A 15,398-nucleotide genomic window follows, 5' to 3' on the forward strand; every position below is an offset into this window, starting at 1 on the left:
AAATAACGGCTATTTTTTCTTTTCTTTTTTCTTTTAAAGAGAACATCTCATATTTTGGAGATCGAGGTGATACTGATAATATTTCGTCGACTAAAATGTACGTCGCATCTTACAACGTCTCCATAGCACCGTTTACAGCCTACCGCCTCTTCCTGCCGCTGATAGGTGGCTAATCTTGAGTTTCGGACCCCCGGTAAGATAATCATGAATAAATCCAAAAAAAGAAAAGTCTCGGAGGAAAATAGAGAGTTTGATTCTGAATGTCTCGACGGTTGAATGCTGTATTTGGCTGAGGATAAATACAGAAGAAGATGATTGCACACTGAACTGGACTTGAGTTATAATTAAATACAAACGCCTGTTCTTATTTTTACTCTTCTTAAAACTATTAGGCTGCAGGTATATGTTTTATTTATTTCAAAGTGGGTTACTTTTTATTTTTTTAATCCTTCACAAATAAGAGAAAGACTCAGATAAGCCTGCATAGTTATGTGTTTCATTTAAAAGTAGGCGTACACATGCCAGTGTTTTTTTCTCTTATTCATAAGAGTTTGGTGTTTTCCTTTGTTATAACAGGTAAAAACAGCAATAAAATGTCAACAGTTTTTTTGTAGTTCTATAATTTCATAAATGCAATAAACTATAGTTCTTTTATATATAGTATAACTATATATAAAACTTTAACGCTGTGTTATCTTCATTTTAAAGGTCGAATAGGTTTTGCGGCTTCAGATGATTTGTATTTGAGGGAGAGGCCAAAAATAGCTATTTTAACAGTAAAGGTTGCAGACCCCTGTGTGGCAGTGACGCGGCAGCGCCCTCTATCGGCCACATGCAGCTAGTGCTGAAGGTGACGTTCACGTGCAGTTCAGAATGTTAGGAATAAATAAAACGTACCACAGTACTAAACTCAAGAAGTAAGTTAATTTACCTCCAAATTGACTTGGTGTTATCACTAAGACGGAATGTCAGCACATATCCTTACTAATATATTATTGCTATGATCATGACGGTAAGAAACTTGGTAATGATCAACTAATGCTGATAGCTAATTGGAAACTATCCGATGGAAACAGTTAACTCACAAAACATGATTTAAGGTTGATTTGAAATTCAGGAGTGAAGATGTTTTTGATTCAGATGGTTTAACTTATAAGATAAACGTGCAAATCCCTCCCCAGTTGCTATATCTCCTGGTGGTACCTGAACGCAGCATTTTGAACAATTAATTTGCCAGCAGCAGCGGTTCAGCCAGGCAGCAGCGGTTCAGCAAGGCAGCAGCTTCAGAAAACGGACTACAGCTCAAAATGCCCGTAGATTTAAGCCAGTGGGGCGGCTCTCTTGCCCTGCAGGAGGTCGAGGAAAAGCCAGCACAGCCTCTGAAAATTAAATACGACTCTGTGGAAATCGACGAACTCGGCAAAGTGCTCACGCCAACACAGGTTAGTCAGCTAAATATTGTTGGCTAGCCAAGCTAACAACTCAGCTAATTTAGCGTCGTTTCTGAACGTTAGCTTAAAAGCTACGTTAAGAGCACCGTGCTAACATGAATTTCTTTAATTAAACACTGCTTTGTTACTGTTTAATGTGAAAATAGTCTGACTTGCGCATTTGCCAACGATGAATTGGGTTACATAATGCCTCCAGCATGTCTACATGTAAAAGAAGGTGGATAGCGACCCCAAATGGACGACATTAAGTTGACACGCCTGTCTCCAACTTCCTAACTTGTGTTGACCTGCAGGTGCAGAATCGACCCACCTGCGTCGAGTGGGAAGGATGTGACTCCAGTAAGATGTACACTCTGGCCCTGACCGACCCTGACGCTCCCAGCCGGAAAGACCCAAAATTCAGGTGAGATGAAAAGGAAATGCGCAAACTTACTTATAATGGGTAAAAGATGGTAGCAACATTGCAGCATACAGCTATTTCTGTTACACAGGAAGTAATTAAATTGTGTCATTAAAATGCTAATAATGGTTGGATATGAATGGAAGTCCTGCTTTTCTTTTGACAAGAGAAATGCCAATGAAGGGAACTTGCATTGTCTGTGCATTGTGTATGTTCACTGCTTTTTCAGGTACCTGTCAAGCACACAATAGAGAATACATAGCAGTATTCAAATCAAAGTGCCTCGCTTTGTGTCAACAGGTTTTTTTGTTTTTAAATGATAGAAACATTCAACATGTAAGCATCAAAATCAACCAATCCTAGATCCTGATTCAGGGTTCCTTCATGACAGAGCTTCAAGATGGAGTAATAATCCAGCACATGACTCAAGGTGGACAGTGAGTCTGCAACTTTTGGGATGCTGAAGGTCTGGGGCAGTTGCCCACATTTCAGTCTCAGTGCTTATCATGATTGGTTCATTGCACTTTGTAACAGGTTTTTTCAATAAAAGGTTTTATGGGCTCATTTAGCAAACTGAATGACGATGCTAAAATCTTTGGTGCATCAACACAAAGTATTAGACTTTGGAGTGTATAGCTTTATTGTGTTTATCGTATCCCACAGTCCAAGACAATTAATTAATTAATTGGTGACTCTAAATGTTCCGCAGGTGTGAATGTGAGTGTGAATGGTTTGTCTGTCTTTACGTGCTACACCTGTGATTGATTTTCAACCTGTCCCAGGTGTATCCCACCTCCAATCTATATATATATTTTTTTAATGCTTTTCACTAAAGGGAGTGGCACCACTTCCTGGTGGTCAACATGAAAGGGAACGATGTGTCCTCTGGCTGCGTCATGTCGGACTACGTGGGTTCTGGTCCTCCTAAGGGCACAGGTAAGAGAAAGTGAAGCTTAGAGAAGGCACTAATAAAGGATAGAGGTGATTTTCACTTCAATGTGTTGTTGCACCAGCTCATTATTGGCTTTATTTGTGTCCATATTTTGCAAAATGTCCCATATTTGGGATTAAGTTAAAGACAAATAGTTTTCATCTGCACAATGAATGAAATGTCTAACCTGAAAGCCTTAAAGTTACTTACAATGAGCAACATATCATGTTTTAAGAGAAAGACAAGAACTCACTGAACGTCTTAAACAGTACATGTAGCCTGGCCTCAATAATTTATAGTTTTAAGAGGTTGTTTTCCAGCAGCAGGGTGTGATGTAATATTTAAAAAGTTGTCTTTGTCCCCTTCAGGTCTCCACAGGTATGTGTGGCTGGTGTACGAGCAGCCAGGCACCCTGTCCTGCTCTGAGACCGTCCTCACCAACTGCTCTGGAGACGGCCGTGGCAAGTTCAAGCTCCAGAGCTTCAGGCAGAAATACAAGCTGGGAGCCCCTGTGGCGGGAACCTGCTACCAGGCCGAGTGGGACGACTACGTTCCCAGACTGTACGAGCAGCTGGCTGGAAAATAAAAGACTCGACTCTAGACCGCTCACTATTAGGAATTCCCATGTAGGCTGGTGGTCTTGAGCAAACTCCCACTCATGCAACAGGCAAAAAAAACCCAACATTTACACAGCATTCTTTTTTCGTGTGTGCCACTGAATAGTATTTTCTTTTCCTGCTGCTGCCAACCCATGCTGGGACACAAATAACTCCTCAATAATGTCACCTACACCCATCTACAATAAATCTGTTCAACACTGAAAAGGTTGTTCTGTGTAGAAATGATTTCTGATGCTTAGAGACTCTCTCAACCACCTTTTGATCCTCAATAACATTTTGTTATTAATCTAATGTTATGAAATATTGTGACATATTACCATAAATGTGAGGAAATATTTGAAAAGTTTGTTCCATTAAGATCTATAATAATTAGTTAAGTGATGCAGAAGTAAGAGCACTGCAGACAGGAATTACCTCTGAACTTTACTCAGTTTTATCTAACGTCTTTAATAACCTTTGCTCTCTTGCTAAACACTGAGTTTTTAATTTGTGCACCGACCTTATCTTGCTTTAACCTGCAGTGTGAATTGATATTTGGTTTTCACTTTATTGTTTTACTATGTAGTAAATACAGTATGATAAAATCCACTGAAGAAAGAGACAGAGGCCTAAAACCAGTCAAACAATACAGTAGCTCCTAGTGGATTTCTGGCTCTACAAGCTGAAAACCTGCTACATCAGTAAAAGTGATATGTTGAAGACTTTATCGACCATGTTTTCAAGTCAAAGTGTGAGCTGTCAAAACACTGAACTTCCAAACTTGCAAATTTAAATCAGCAGCTTAACCGGTTTATGATCTTCAGGAGTTCATGTTGGACATATATCAACACATCCTTCGTTTGTGTGATGAGCACTTTATTTACAAATATAATTAAAAGCTCTGACAGATTCATGCTTTGTTTTAACCTGGAAAAAAAATTAAAGTGCATGCAATAATAAAGCATCATACTGGTCTGGTTTATAAGAAAATACACAGCTTGAGAGTTGTGTAAAGCCACAAAAGAAAAAAAAATTAAATGAAAATCCCATTGATAGATGACTGAATCTCAAATACTATCTGAGGAGGGGGGAGGAAAAAAGCGCCTTTAAAAATTCTTTTTTGATATGAGTGACAGTTAAAATACAATACGAAAATAAGTAAAAGCTCTCCATAAATCCTTCTATACACAAAGTACAAGTCCCCCCCGCCCCCCCTCCCCATGAAGCCCTTTGTGCTAGCTGGGAGCTGGAGTTCACGTGTCACATGTATTATTATTATTATTCACATTGGCTGCCAGTGCAGAGAAATCAGTACGATACACATATTGAGTACCATGATTCACCCTCCCCTCAGTAATCAAATCCACCTGAAGGAGTGACATTTATTATTAAGTGTACGTATGTACATCGTGATATTTGTCTCTCAAAGTATCAAATTATTCAAATTTGTCATAAAAATGTCCTGATGAATAAATACCAAAAAGTGTTGAGAGGAGCAGCGCGGACGCACGACTGTGGAAGGATCGGCTGAGAGCTTTATCGCGTTGAGAGATTTGTTTGTTTTTTTTGCACTGCTTGAGACCAAAAGACAAACTAATGAAAAAATTCATCACCTCTAAAAATGGATGGTTGTGGAGCCATTTCACTTGTCGAACTGCCCTCGTTTTTCTCTCCCTCCTTCTCTCGTCTTCCACTTTTAGTCACACCAAAAGTGTCATCATTGCACAAGAAACAACAAACACTGTGACTACAGTATGTTATCATTATTCTTACAAAAACATGACAACTACAGGAAGTTATCCAGCATATTTTTTTGTCATCTTGTGACACCACGGAAGGAAACGGGGGAGGGGGTCGGGGTTAGGCATGGTTTTTTTCTGAGGGGGGGGGGCGGGGCGGGGCATCTCCAAAATCTCGCCCAGTGACTCTGTCTGACCGGCCCAGAAAACACACTGGATCTGAGCCGTTTTTTTTAAATTTTTTTTATGTGGTTGTGTGTTTGAGTGAGGGCGTCAACAGCAGCGAACACCTGCACTGTCAGGTCAGGTAGAAGGAGAGGAGAGGGTGTTCTGAGGCAGACGGACGCCCGGGGACTATGAGAGACGGCAGCAGCAGCAGCCCCCTCATCTGTAGTCATCCTTGGGAAAGTCCAGGGTGCCCAGGTTGCCGAAGCCCAGCCGGATGCTCTCAATGTCGAAGCTGTCGATCTCCCGCTCCTGGCGATCCAGCAGGTGTTTGATCCGGTCGGTCCGCTCCTTCTGAAGGGAAACCAGCTCCTCTTCAATCTGTTATGGATATTCAGGGTTGAATTTTGTTATGAAAGATGTAGAGAGTGTCTGTAAAATGTACAGTCCAAATGCAAAATACACTGTTTTTTCCAAGTTTATAATGTTAATTTTTTTTTCAACTGTGCAAAAACAAATTCATTAACAGAAGAGAAAAAATCTGTGCAACAAATATTCTTGTCTGACATATTTTAGCCAGATGTCTTCCTCAAAGTTAAAACAGCAGAAAATCTGCAAGAGGAAGTAAACGCATGTTAATATTATGGATGCACAACCCAGCAGAGGATTGCAGCAGCATTATGCTATAATCTACTGTCATTGACATCACTGCAAAAGCCAAAGTTATTATTTTAAGGCATAGAGATGGTAAAGGCCCTGTGCACACACACAAGTGTTTGCAGTTGTTTTAGCTGACTAGATCTCTGCTCAAGGGGTATATTGATATATATCAATGTATTTGGTGATCACCATGTTACTGGTAATTTACCTATTTAGGCTTTCAGAATATTTCTCTCTTCCTGCATCACTAGCCAGGAGTTTTGCTTGGTTCCTAGAATTGATTGTTGTTTTGTGGGTATGTTTAAATGCTGTATACGCAGCTTGTCATGTGTTTAATGAAATGCCTAATAAAGGTGGCATGACCAAATAATTCTACTAATAAGAATGTTAAAAGTTTGAGGTGTCCTTGAACTTTAACCGTGTTAATATTCAAAAAATAAAAATCCTTTGTTGAAAGCAGTTTTGGAATACAACCTTGTTTTTCCAGATCTAATGTTTAATTTCTGTTTCTGGTATTTTCCAGAGGTGAACAAAAGCAAGAGAAATACCTTTTAGTATAATACAGTTCAATACAGTTCAATGCACCACAGTACAACCTGCAGCCTGAAAATGAACAATAGAGTTGAACCAACACCTCACTGACACAGTCACTGTAATCTCTACAAATGCCTTCTTCATTCCAGGGCCATTGTGTTGGTTTTCACTGCACTGCAGAGCAGTTCATCTTGTTTTGTTCACCCCGTGCTGTTGTTTTATATCCTCACTACATCACGATGGGTAACTGGATGCAAACTTTGATATGCACTGTGTTAAGTTGTGAAGGTGTAAGTGGGTTAAGTTTCATTAATCAGGTTGCGTTGTGTCTGCTGGATCTTTCAGCCCAACACCCACATGAACTCAACACTCACATCCACAGGTGCAGACAAAGCGCTGCATGGCGCAATACGGCAATCTGGCCAACTACTGAGCATGCACAGAAAACTCCAGACTCTGACCATGAACCGAACCAGAGGACAATAGTGCTTCTAAAACCATGACATCATCCCGGTCCCAGAGTGCAGGTCTGGACGCAGCCAGGAGATGGCGACACACCACCACAGCTCGCACACACTACACTGGACCCAGCAGAACTGGATCAGGGCGGCATTTCAAATGTCTCTTCCTTTGTTGTCGGAGTGCTGTCTACTAGACTGTGGCGATGACGTCGGTCACTTTGGAAGGAGGCGTACTCGGCCGTTCTAATCTGATCACATGTCATTGGTATACATGGCAGGTTGCCTGAATAGTCACATTAAAGCTGTGTCTCTATCAGCAGCGTTGGGGGACACAGATTGATGAAACTGAGTCAAATTTATGTAAAAACATGTAAAATTATTACTAAGTATGAAAGCTAGATGCCAGCTTGCTACACAGCTGCCGATGTTATAATGACTACAACTTAATAATTGATAACTACAAAATAAAAGCAATAAAAATGTCTGTTGATGAGTTTACATTGGAGTATGTGAATGAACAATTTAGACTGGACCTCTACAACAAGCTATAATTTTAAGCTAAACTGTATTAAGTGAGTGTTATTATAAATAGAAGACAACAGAAATGTCGTAATAAGAGCACAATACAGTTGTCTAGAGATTTCACCACCATTACCAGTGTGTGGGAGAGAAATGGTTGTCTGCTCCCTGCAGGAAGGCATGCCACTGTCATCACCACCTGTGGTGAGGGAAATCTGTGTGTGTGTCTGTGTGAACTCATGAATGTCTGTCTGGGTCGCCTTTCATGCCCGCGCTGCCCGCTGAGGTGGATGCAAATGTGTATCCGGACCTGTTCGCTTAAGCATCGAGGCATGCTCAAAAAAAAAAAAAAAAAAAAAAAAAAAAAAAAAAACAGCGCCGGACTGTTTGCATTTCAACTCATTACCGCCTGTTTGTATTGCACTTGCATGCTTCAGATCCTTAAAAGGCTTCTTCACATCCTGTATGTGATGCAGTGTTAGTCCAGTTGGAGCAGGATCTCAGAGGATATAACACAAATAAGGATTATTCTAAACTGTAAACAATGCATACATATTTGAAGTTTTTCTTTATGTGTGAATGGAATCACTGTGTCCTTTTTATTAGTTCTTTAAGGAGTTTGAAGTCATCTACGACCCTAAAGCGTTCAGCGTGTTTCAAACAGAGCAGTTTGTATGAAATGTTTCAACACACCTCAAGGTAAAAATGCTCATAGAGATGGATGAGACATGACGAATCATACAAACGGGGATAATGACACACACTTTCAGATGCTCTCTCCTCAGAGGCGTTCATGGTGTTGTATTTGGTTGTACACACATAATCTTTGAATTACAGTGGCCTCTAACTGCCTCAGCAGCGTCTTACATTTTTAAAAGAGACACGTTAGGTAACTATTCAACTATACAACATCTTAAAACACACTGTTACTCACTGGCCTTAAACTGTGCCTCAGCTAACTCTATATCTGTATTTCTTTTCTTTTGAAGCCTTGGGCTGCTTCCTGTCTCTCTCTGTGGCAGTCCTGTAAATTCTTGTTCTGAATTTGTGATTTCTAATTTTACATTTTTCTTTGCCCTCAGAAATGTCTTGAATTTCAAGTTGTTTTATGTGAAACACCACATCTAGGCCAGAGGATAAGTAGTTTTTACACCTGAGAGAGAATAAATTCTCTTTAGTTTTTTTTAAATCATGTAGCCATGACAATAAAGACTTTTTAATTTTTTGACTTTTTGGATAACGATCACTTCCTTGACTGTGTTTCATAAATGAAACAACTAAAACTATGTCCTACAGAGTAATTTTAAAATAAAATCTAACGTATGGCTCCTTTAAAATGACGAGTGTATCCGTCACCACACCTTTTGTTCCAGGTGAGCCCGGCGCAGCGACACCTTCTGCTCCAGCTTCTGCTGCTCACGCTCGTGCTGCGCCTCGGTCTGCATCTTGATCTTGCTTTGGTAGGCATTGAGCAGCTCCATCTCCTGCTGCAGCTGCTGCCTCAGGGCCTGGCACTCGGCTTCCTGGGCCTCATCCAGACGCAGCTGACACAGCCGACCGTGGACCGCAACAGGGGAGAGGGAGGTACAAAGAGACAGAGAGAGAGAGAGAGAGATTGGGGTGGGGTGGGGGGGAACATGGATAAGTCACAGAGTCAGAGAGGAGAAAGTGGGAATAGAGACAGAAAGGACAGAAAGGATGGGAGGGGAGGGGAAGAGGCAGTGAAGGGATGGAAGAAAATGGAAGGGCAACAGGGACAGACAGGACATGGACAGACAGTGGAAAAGGAGAGGAGGAAGAGGGGGTAGGGAGAGACATGAAGAGAGATTGCAAACGAGGGTGAGATAGAAAGGGGGAGGAAGAAGAAGAAAATAATATTAGACAAATGCAAGATATGAGAAGAGGACAAACAAGGAGAAAAATGGACAAGCATAAGCAACAGGTGGAGAGAAAGGCCTCATAATCTGCTTCGAAGATCTTTTATAAGAATAGCTCTTTTTTGTTGACAAAAAACTGATGAGGTGAACGTCTCTCCACTCACCGCCTGCGAGGCCATCATCTCGTTGATGCTCTGCTCATATTGCTCAGCCAGGATGGCCAGCTTGCGTGTCTGCTCATCCTTCAGGGCCTTGAGCACCGTCTTGTGCTCGGCCTTGGGCGTAACTTCCATCTGGTGGTGGCGCAGGGCCTTGTACTGCTTGGTCTGCACCTTACATGTGTCCTGGAACTGCTTCTTGATCTGCAGTTCCAAAGCCTGGTGGAGACAGACAGAAAAATCAATAAGAGAAGAGCGTGGAGTGTTATAGTTAAAGACTGGATCAGGTTTAAAAATCTACTGTTCCACTCTGTTTTTAAAGTCCAACCTTCAGAATCCTGCAGCTGAAGGTTAAAGGTTTTACACAGCCAGAGGCGAAAACCACAGTTCTACTCTCTGTTATCCTCAAAAGCAAATTAAAAATGAAGTGACATTCAGAGATGACACATTTTGTATGTTCTTTCACCATTCTTTCCAGATTAATTTGTTACATCCACGTTGCATCACTGCATTATCAAAAACTACATAAAACAGAAAGGATGTTACTCAAGGCTTGCGCCATCTTAAGAGGTGAATCCAATTTGTCTTTTCAAAGACACAAGAAAAATTTTAAAAATGAATCCGGAAACAAAAGCATTTAAAAAAAAAAGTTCAGGTTTCTTAGCGTCAGCGATGCATTTCAAGCATCTGTGTTCCTACGACAACAACCACCACGTCTATAAAACACATCTCTGTGTCGACTCACCTTGAGGTTCTTGGGCTGCTGCCGGAGCTCCAGCACGTGCTTGCGGTGGAGTTCGCGCTCACGTCGGTTGTTGTACTCGATCTGGTTCTCCAGCTCCGTCTGGTGCTGCAGGCGGATCAGGTCCATCCGCAGCTTCTGCAGCGTCTTCAGCTGCCTCTGCTCCAGCTCCTGCGTGGACTCGTCGTGGCGGATCAGCATGGCGTGCTCCATCTCTTTCTGGGTTTTCTTCTTGTTGAGCTCCTGGGAGAAACGTGAGGGGAAAGATGGAAGAGGAGGGGGAAAAAGAAGGGGAAGGACGCATGGATGACTTGCAGTAGGTGCAATTCATTACTCATTCATATTTTCACTTGTAGAAAACAATTTTCTTCTTTGTTTTTTTAAGCCCAGAACATGTTTGCTATTATTAACATCTGAAAAATGAATAAATATCACTGATTAAATCTACATTAATTTCAGATTTAAACACCTCCTTTTTCTGTTTACCAAAACATTACAACTATCATCTATAACATGACTCCGAGTTTTGAGTATTTTCCCATGGAAATCTTTTGGACCTCCTAAAACTTCCTCCAGATTTGCACAACAGCTTTTCAGATTATGACATTGCTGCCTTGCTTTACTTTGTAATAATCTTCTTATAGTTAATAGGAAACACCTCACAGATCTACTGAACAATGGCTCGAGTTATTAAGGACACACTGCTGTTTGCTGAGAAAAAACATTTTGGTTATCCAATCACATTGGACCTGTTCACACCAACTTCACAAACAATGACAACTAATAAACAGGGATTTAACTTCAATTCAAACTCAAACTGGACATATGAACTTGAGTTGTATATTTAACAATTACAAAAACAACCAAATCAATTTATAACTTATGACTTATTGAATCACAGGATGTACGTCCTCCACACCTCTCGGATCTGTTCCTGCTCCAAGTCGTGCCTCTTACTCATCACTTTGCGCTTGAAGGCGCGGCAGTTCCTGTCATAGAAAACCCTCTGCTGGGCCAGGAGATGGGCCTCCTCCTCGGCCTGGGAATGCTGCATGTTCTCCTTGTGCTTGGACAGGCGCTCCTGCTTCTCCTTCTTGGGTGTGCTGTGGTCCTCGTTCATCTCCTGAGTCGGGGTGAAAGTTCACAGCAGAGGAATTGTGAGAGGCGTTTGTTTTTACAAGTACAGGACAATGGATGGTCAGTTTTATTAAAGGCCGTCAGTTAACGTGAACTGTGACGGGTAGATTTTTGACATTTTGGCTGGGTAATTTATCTGTTGTTTAAGCTTTATTTGTCCATATAAGTTTGGGCTGTCCATCATGGGCAGTGGGTGAGGAACTATCCAGTTTGAGGGATTAGTCTAAATCAGTGGATATGTGTGTATTGTATTATATGTGCATGTTTCTGACTGTGGAAGAAAGAGTCTCTACACAAGCCCACATTATCAAGTGTTCATAGAGCATACGCCAAACTCCATCTGACCTTCTGTCTTGAACTACAGCTGACTTTCAGAGCCAGGAAGGGTTGGAAAAAAAAAGGATAATTTCAGCCAAATCTATCCCTCCTCAGTATGAGTTCTCATTCTCTTTCATGGGCTTTAAGGTAATCTACAACTCGCGCTAATGCACTTAACACACGAGTCTGATCCCCGCTCTCAGTGGTGTCTAATTCCGTTATAGCCCTCAGTTGGTGGGAAATATCTCTCCCTGCCAGCGACGCTTTCTTTTAACTGCGCTGACCTAATTTTGGTCACTTATCTTGTAACTGAAAACACAGTGTATCACACTCCCAGCCCACAGGAGTATTCTCTGGACTCAGTTTCAAGGTTGTGGAGGCACATAAATGCTACACTGTGCGTATGGATTTGTGGGTTTCCTCGTTTGTGTGTATATACATGTGTAGGTACATAGTGAGTAGGCTGAGTGACTCAACACAACTTCCAAAAAGACCACTTTGGAGGTACTGAATGTGCATGTTTGTGTGGAGGAGGGCTGATTCAACAGTAAACAGCATACAGGACCGTGTGTCACACACAAGAGAGGCGTACAAAGGAGCTCGCCCGAGGAGGAAAAAGGAAAGCAACAACATGGCACACCTCCTTTATCTTCTCCTTGCAGAGTTTGTACTGCTTCTTTTGATTATCCAGAAAGGTGGTCAGTTCCTTCTTCTGCTGGGCCACGATCTGCTGCTGGAACTTCTTCTCATCCGCCAACGCTGTCTTCATCTGGGGGGGGGGGGCGCACATGAATCGGGAGGAAAACAGGGGCGAGGAGTTGTTAGCATGGAGTTCTTCATTCTGAATACAGGCTACAAGCTCAGTGCTGAACTGTGAACAAATACTAATTTGTATGATACCACCTAAAAGCTACAGTAGATCAAGAGTTATGATCGTAAACAATTCATTTTAGTTTTCTTTCTCTGGTCCCAGCCTCTGCAGTGAGAGGATTTGCAGTTTTATATCATTGTAAACAGAATATCTTTGGGTTTGTGACTGCAAGTCGGACAAAAGAAGACATTTGAGGACGGTCCCTTGAGCTCACAGAAATCCTCAAAGCCTTTTTTTTCTAAGTATTTCATCATTTTAAACAATTTAGAAATGATTAATCAAGAAAATAATCTAGAGATTAATCCCTAATGAAAATAATAATTAATTGTAGCCCTTATTCTCATGTTAGCGCTCACATGTTTGTCCTGTTAAATTACAACGTGACCAGTTAAAGGTTTTGGGATGTCACTGGTTCTGTCAATTTATAGACGTTCAGTGAAAAATGACTTTGCATAAAAATATCAAAACATGGCAGATTTACTTGCTACAGAAACCTATTTCCATGTCAATGATAAACACTACTGTAAGAAAACACATGGTAACCGGTTGGTTTAGCCGAGTCACCCACATCTCACATGTGACAGTGTGTGTTTATGTTGCTGTTTAGGGGAACATGCTGGTTTATATGTACAGATATACTATCTCCCTGGCTGCTACAGCACGCTGTGTGCTAATCACAGAGATATGCAGCTTGTTTTTCAGAGCGTGACATTCTGTGACCCACTTCTGCCCTTGTGTTTCATCATATGTATCATTGGGTGGCAGCAGTGTGTCAAGTCTTAACTAAACTTTCCTTAGTGGTCAGTGTAAGTCTGAAGTTGGAGCTTCATGGTTCAAACAATAACATTTTTCCTCCAGCAACTACATGATCAAAATAACTTCAACATCATTTCCTCCACTGTTTTTCCAAAGCAAACCTTATCCTCTAGCCAATTGTTGCATGGTACATGTAGGCCGCTGTGATCATCTGTGAAATAACTTAGGGGTTACTGTACTTATGCATCCGCTCATGCTTTCCACTCATGCCCTATAACCCAACCCCCCCCCCCAAACCCCCCCAACAAATCCCACCTCCTTCTCGGTTTGCACGGCATGGCGTTTTGCCAGCTTCTCCAGCTCGATGTAGGCGTTGTTGGCCTGCGTCTCCACCTCCTTCTGAAGCTTGAGCCGGTGCTCGTCCATCTCGGCCTTCAGCTTGTTCTCCAGGGCAATCAGCTGCTTCTGATGCTGCCGCCGCATGCGCTTGTAGCCCGACATCTGCTCCCGCAGCTCGCTCTCCTGCTCATGCTCATGGATCTGCTTGGTCACCTGTGGAGAAAGAGAAGTTTAGAGATGTGAGCGCTGCAATATCTGATTTTTTTCATCAGACTGAAAAACACATTATTTAAGATAGAAAAGAGATAAAAGGGTTTCAAAACATGTCATGCAACCAAGCAGCAACACTTAACCTGTCACCTGTCCTTTGTAAATATGCAGTAACGATTCATCCCAGGCTATCTTTCCAAAGAAGAGCTAAAAACAGAATTCTTTCAATACTGTGAGGTATTACAGTTCAGCTGCTGCAATCAGTCTGCAACTTAAAAAGTTAAAAGGTTTCAACCAGTGATGGGAAATTAAGACTTAAGAAAGAAATACAGTCAAATCCCTTTAGATGAAGTTACCCCTCGACCCCAACAAAAGCTCTTTCATTTGACCATCGCACATACATAGTCACTGCACAGATCAGGAAACCAAACAGGATCTGAAAAGTGTTTAAGCCAAATGGAAAAAAAAAGAAAAACTATACCAAACAGAAAAATTATACAGAAACTACAAACTATACAGAAAAATTAAAACAGCCACATAATATTTAATTGAAGACTACATTGAATTTCTTAACAGAAATATCACATTTTTTTAAGCAAAACCAACACCTGACACACGAACCTGAGTACAGAAAGGGTTCTCCACATCTAGGTAGTACTCGCTCCGCATCTTCTCATAACTTCCACCTGAACTCCTCAGGCCAAACATGATGGCTACTTTAGCCAAGTGCACCAGCATCCAGGAACCTTGTGCAGCATCCTATGCCCGACAGAACCCTGTCTGAGCGCCGATGCCACCCTGAGACCCCCGTCTTACTGGAAGAGGACCCCCCCTCTCCCTATCTCCTTGGTTCGCGCCCTGGGCACGCAGCGGTCGAGGCAGGCGTGTGAACTATGAATGAGGCAGGCCAACTCTGCGGGCCAACAAGAGCACAGAGCGGCTCTTTAGTTGGGCTAACGCTAAGCGGCGGACAGCAGGTGGGTCACATGAATACCTCATTGAGAAAGAGTGAGAGAAGTTGGAAGGGGGGGGGGGTAGGTCAGAGAGGAGCAGGCAGAGAGATGAGGGGAGGGGGGTGATTGCAAAGGAGAAACAGCAGATGGAGAGTGACAGGGAGAGAGTTAGAAGGGGAAAAATTGAAATAATGAAAAGTAAAGTAAGAGCATCTAGAAGGAGAAGGGGGGTGAGGGGGTGTTGGCATGGAAATAGATGGAGGTTGAGCTCCCCTCCTCTTTAATCTGTGTTGAATCAATACCCCTACTGTAATAGCAGCTCCCAATCCTAGTCACTTGCTTTGCTGCCACCCTGCATGCTGCCACAAAGGGCCAAGTCACGTCATGTGATGGCCTCTTTCACACAAGGCTCAGGGACTGGAAAGGAGATCATATTCACAGAGCGGAGGGGCGGGGGGGTTGAGGGGAGGGGTAGGGATAGGCGTTAGGCATTTAGTTGTGATGGTTAAGGTTAGGGTAAGGGACGGGGGAATGCATTATGTCCATGAGAGTCCTCAGAAGGATAGAAGTACAAACAT

General features: G+C 42.1%; 2 protein-coding genes across 4 annotated transcripts in view; one reads left to right on the forward strand and one right to left on the reverse strand.

The window, feature by feature from the left end:
• Window positions 1–1,209: 1,209 nt before the first annotated feature.
• Window positions 1,210–3,606, forward strand: pebp1 (phosphatidylethanolamine binding protein 1). Its single transcript, XM_022752824.1, has 4 exons — window positions 1,210–1,442; window positions 1,745–1,854; window positions 2,687–2,787; window positions 3,151–3,606. The coding sequence occupies exons 1-4, from the start codon at window positions 1,308–1,310 to the stop codon at window positions 3,366–3,368; spliced, it is 564 nt and encodes a 187-aa protein (XP_022608545.1). The 5' UTR covers window positions 1,210–1,307; the 3' UTR covers window positions 3,369–3,606.
• A 1,690-nt stretch (window positions 3,607–5,296) lies between these two features.
• Window positions 5,297–15,398, reverse strand: part of taok3 (TAO kinase 3) — a 75,170-nt gene continuing 65,068 nt past the window's right edge. For 2 of the 3 annotated variants that reach the window (XM_022752804.1, XM_022752805.1), the window contains 7 exons: window positions 13,634–13,870; window positions 12,332–12,460; window positions 11,156–11,359; window positions 10,240–10,479; window positions 9,501–9,713; window positions 8,821–9,003; window positions 5,297–5,666 (listed from right to left, as the gene is read on the reverse strand). In XM_022752804.1, coding sequence (XP_022608525.1) covers window positions 5,505–5,666; window positions 8,821–9,003; window positions 9,501–9,713; window positions 10,240–10,479; window positions 11,156–11,359; window positions 12,332–12,460; window positions 13,634–13,870 — 1,368 coding nt within the window. In that variant the 3' untranslated portion in view covers window positions 5,297–5,504. Of the gene's footprint in view, window positions 5,667–8,820; window positions 9,004–9,500; window positions 9,714–10,239; window positions 10,480–11,155; window positions 11,360–12,331; window positions 12,461–13,633; window positions 13,871–14,488; window positions 14,696–15,398 lie in introns of those variants that run through there. The other variant, XM_022752806.1, reaches the window with a different exon arrangement.

Source organism: Seriola dumerili, unplaced genomic scaffold, assembly GCF_002260705.1.
Source record: "Seriola dumerili isolate Sdu_G_001 unplaced genomic scaffold, Sdu_1.0 BDQW01000177.1, whole genome shotgun sequence".
Taxonomy (NCBI): Eukaryota; Metazoa; Chordata; class Actinopteri; order Carangiformes; family Carangidae; genus Seriola; species Seriola dumerili.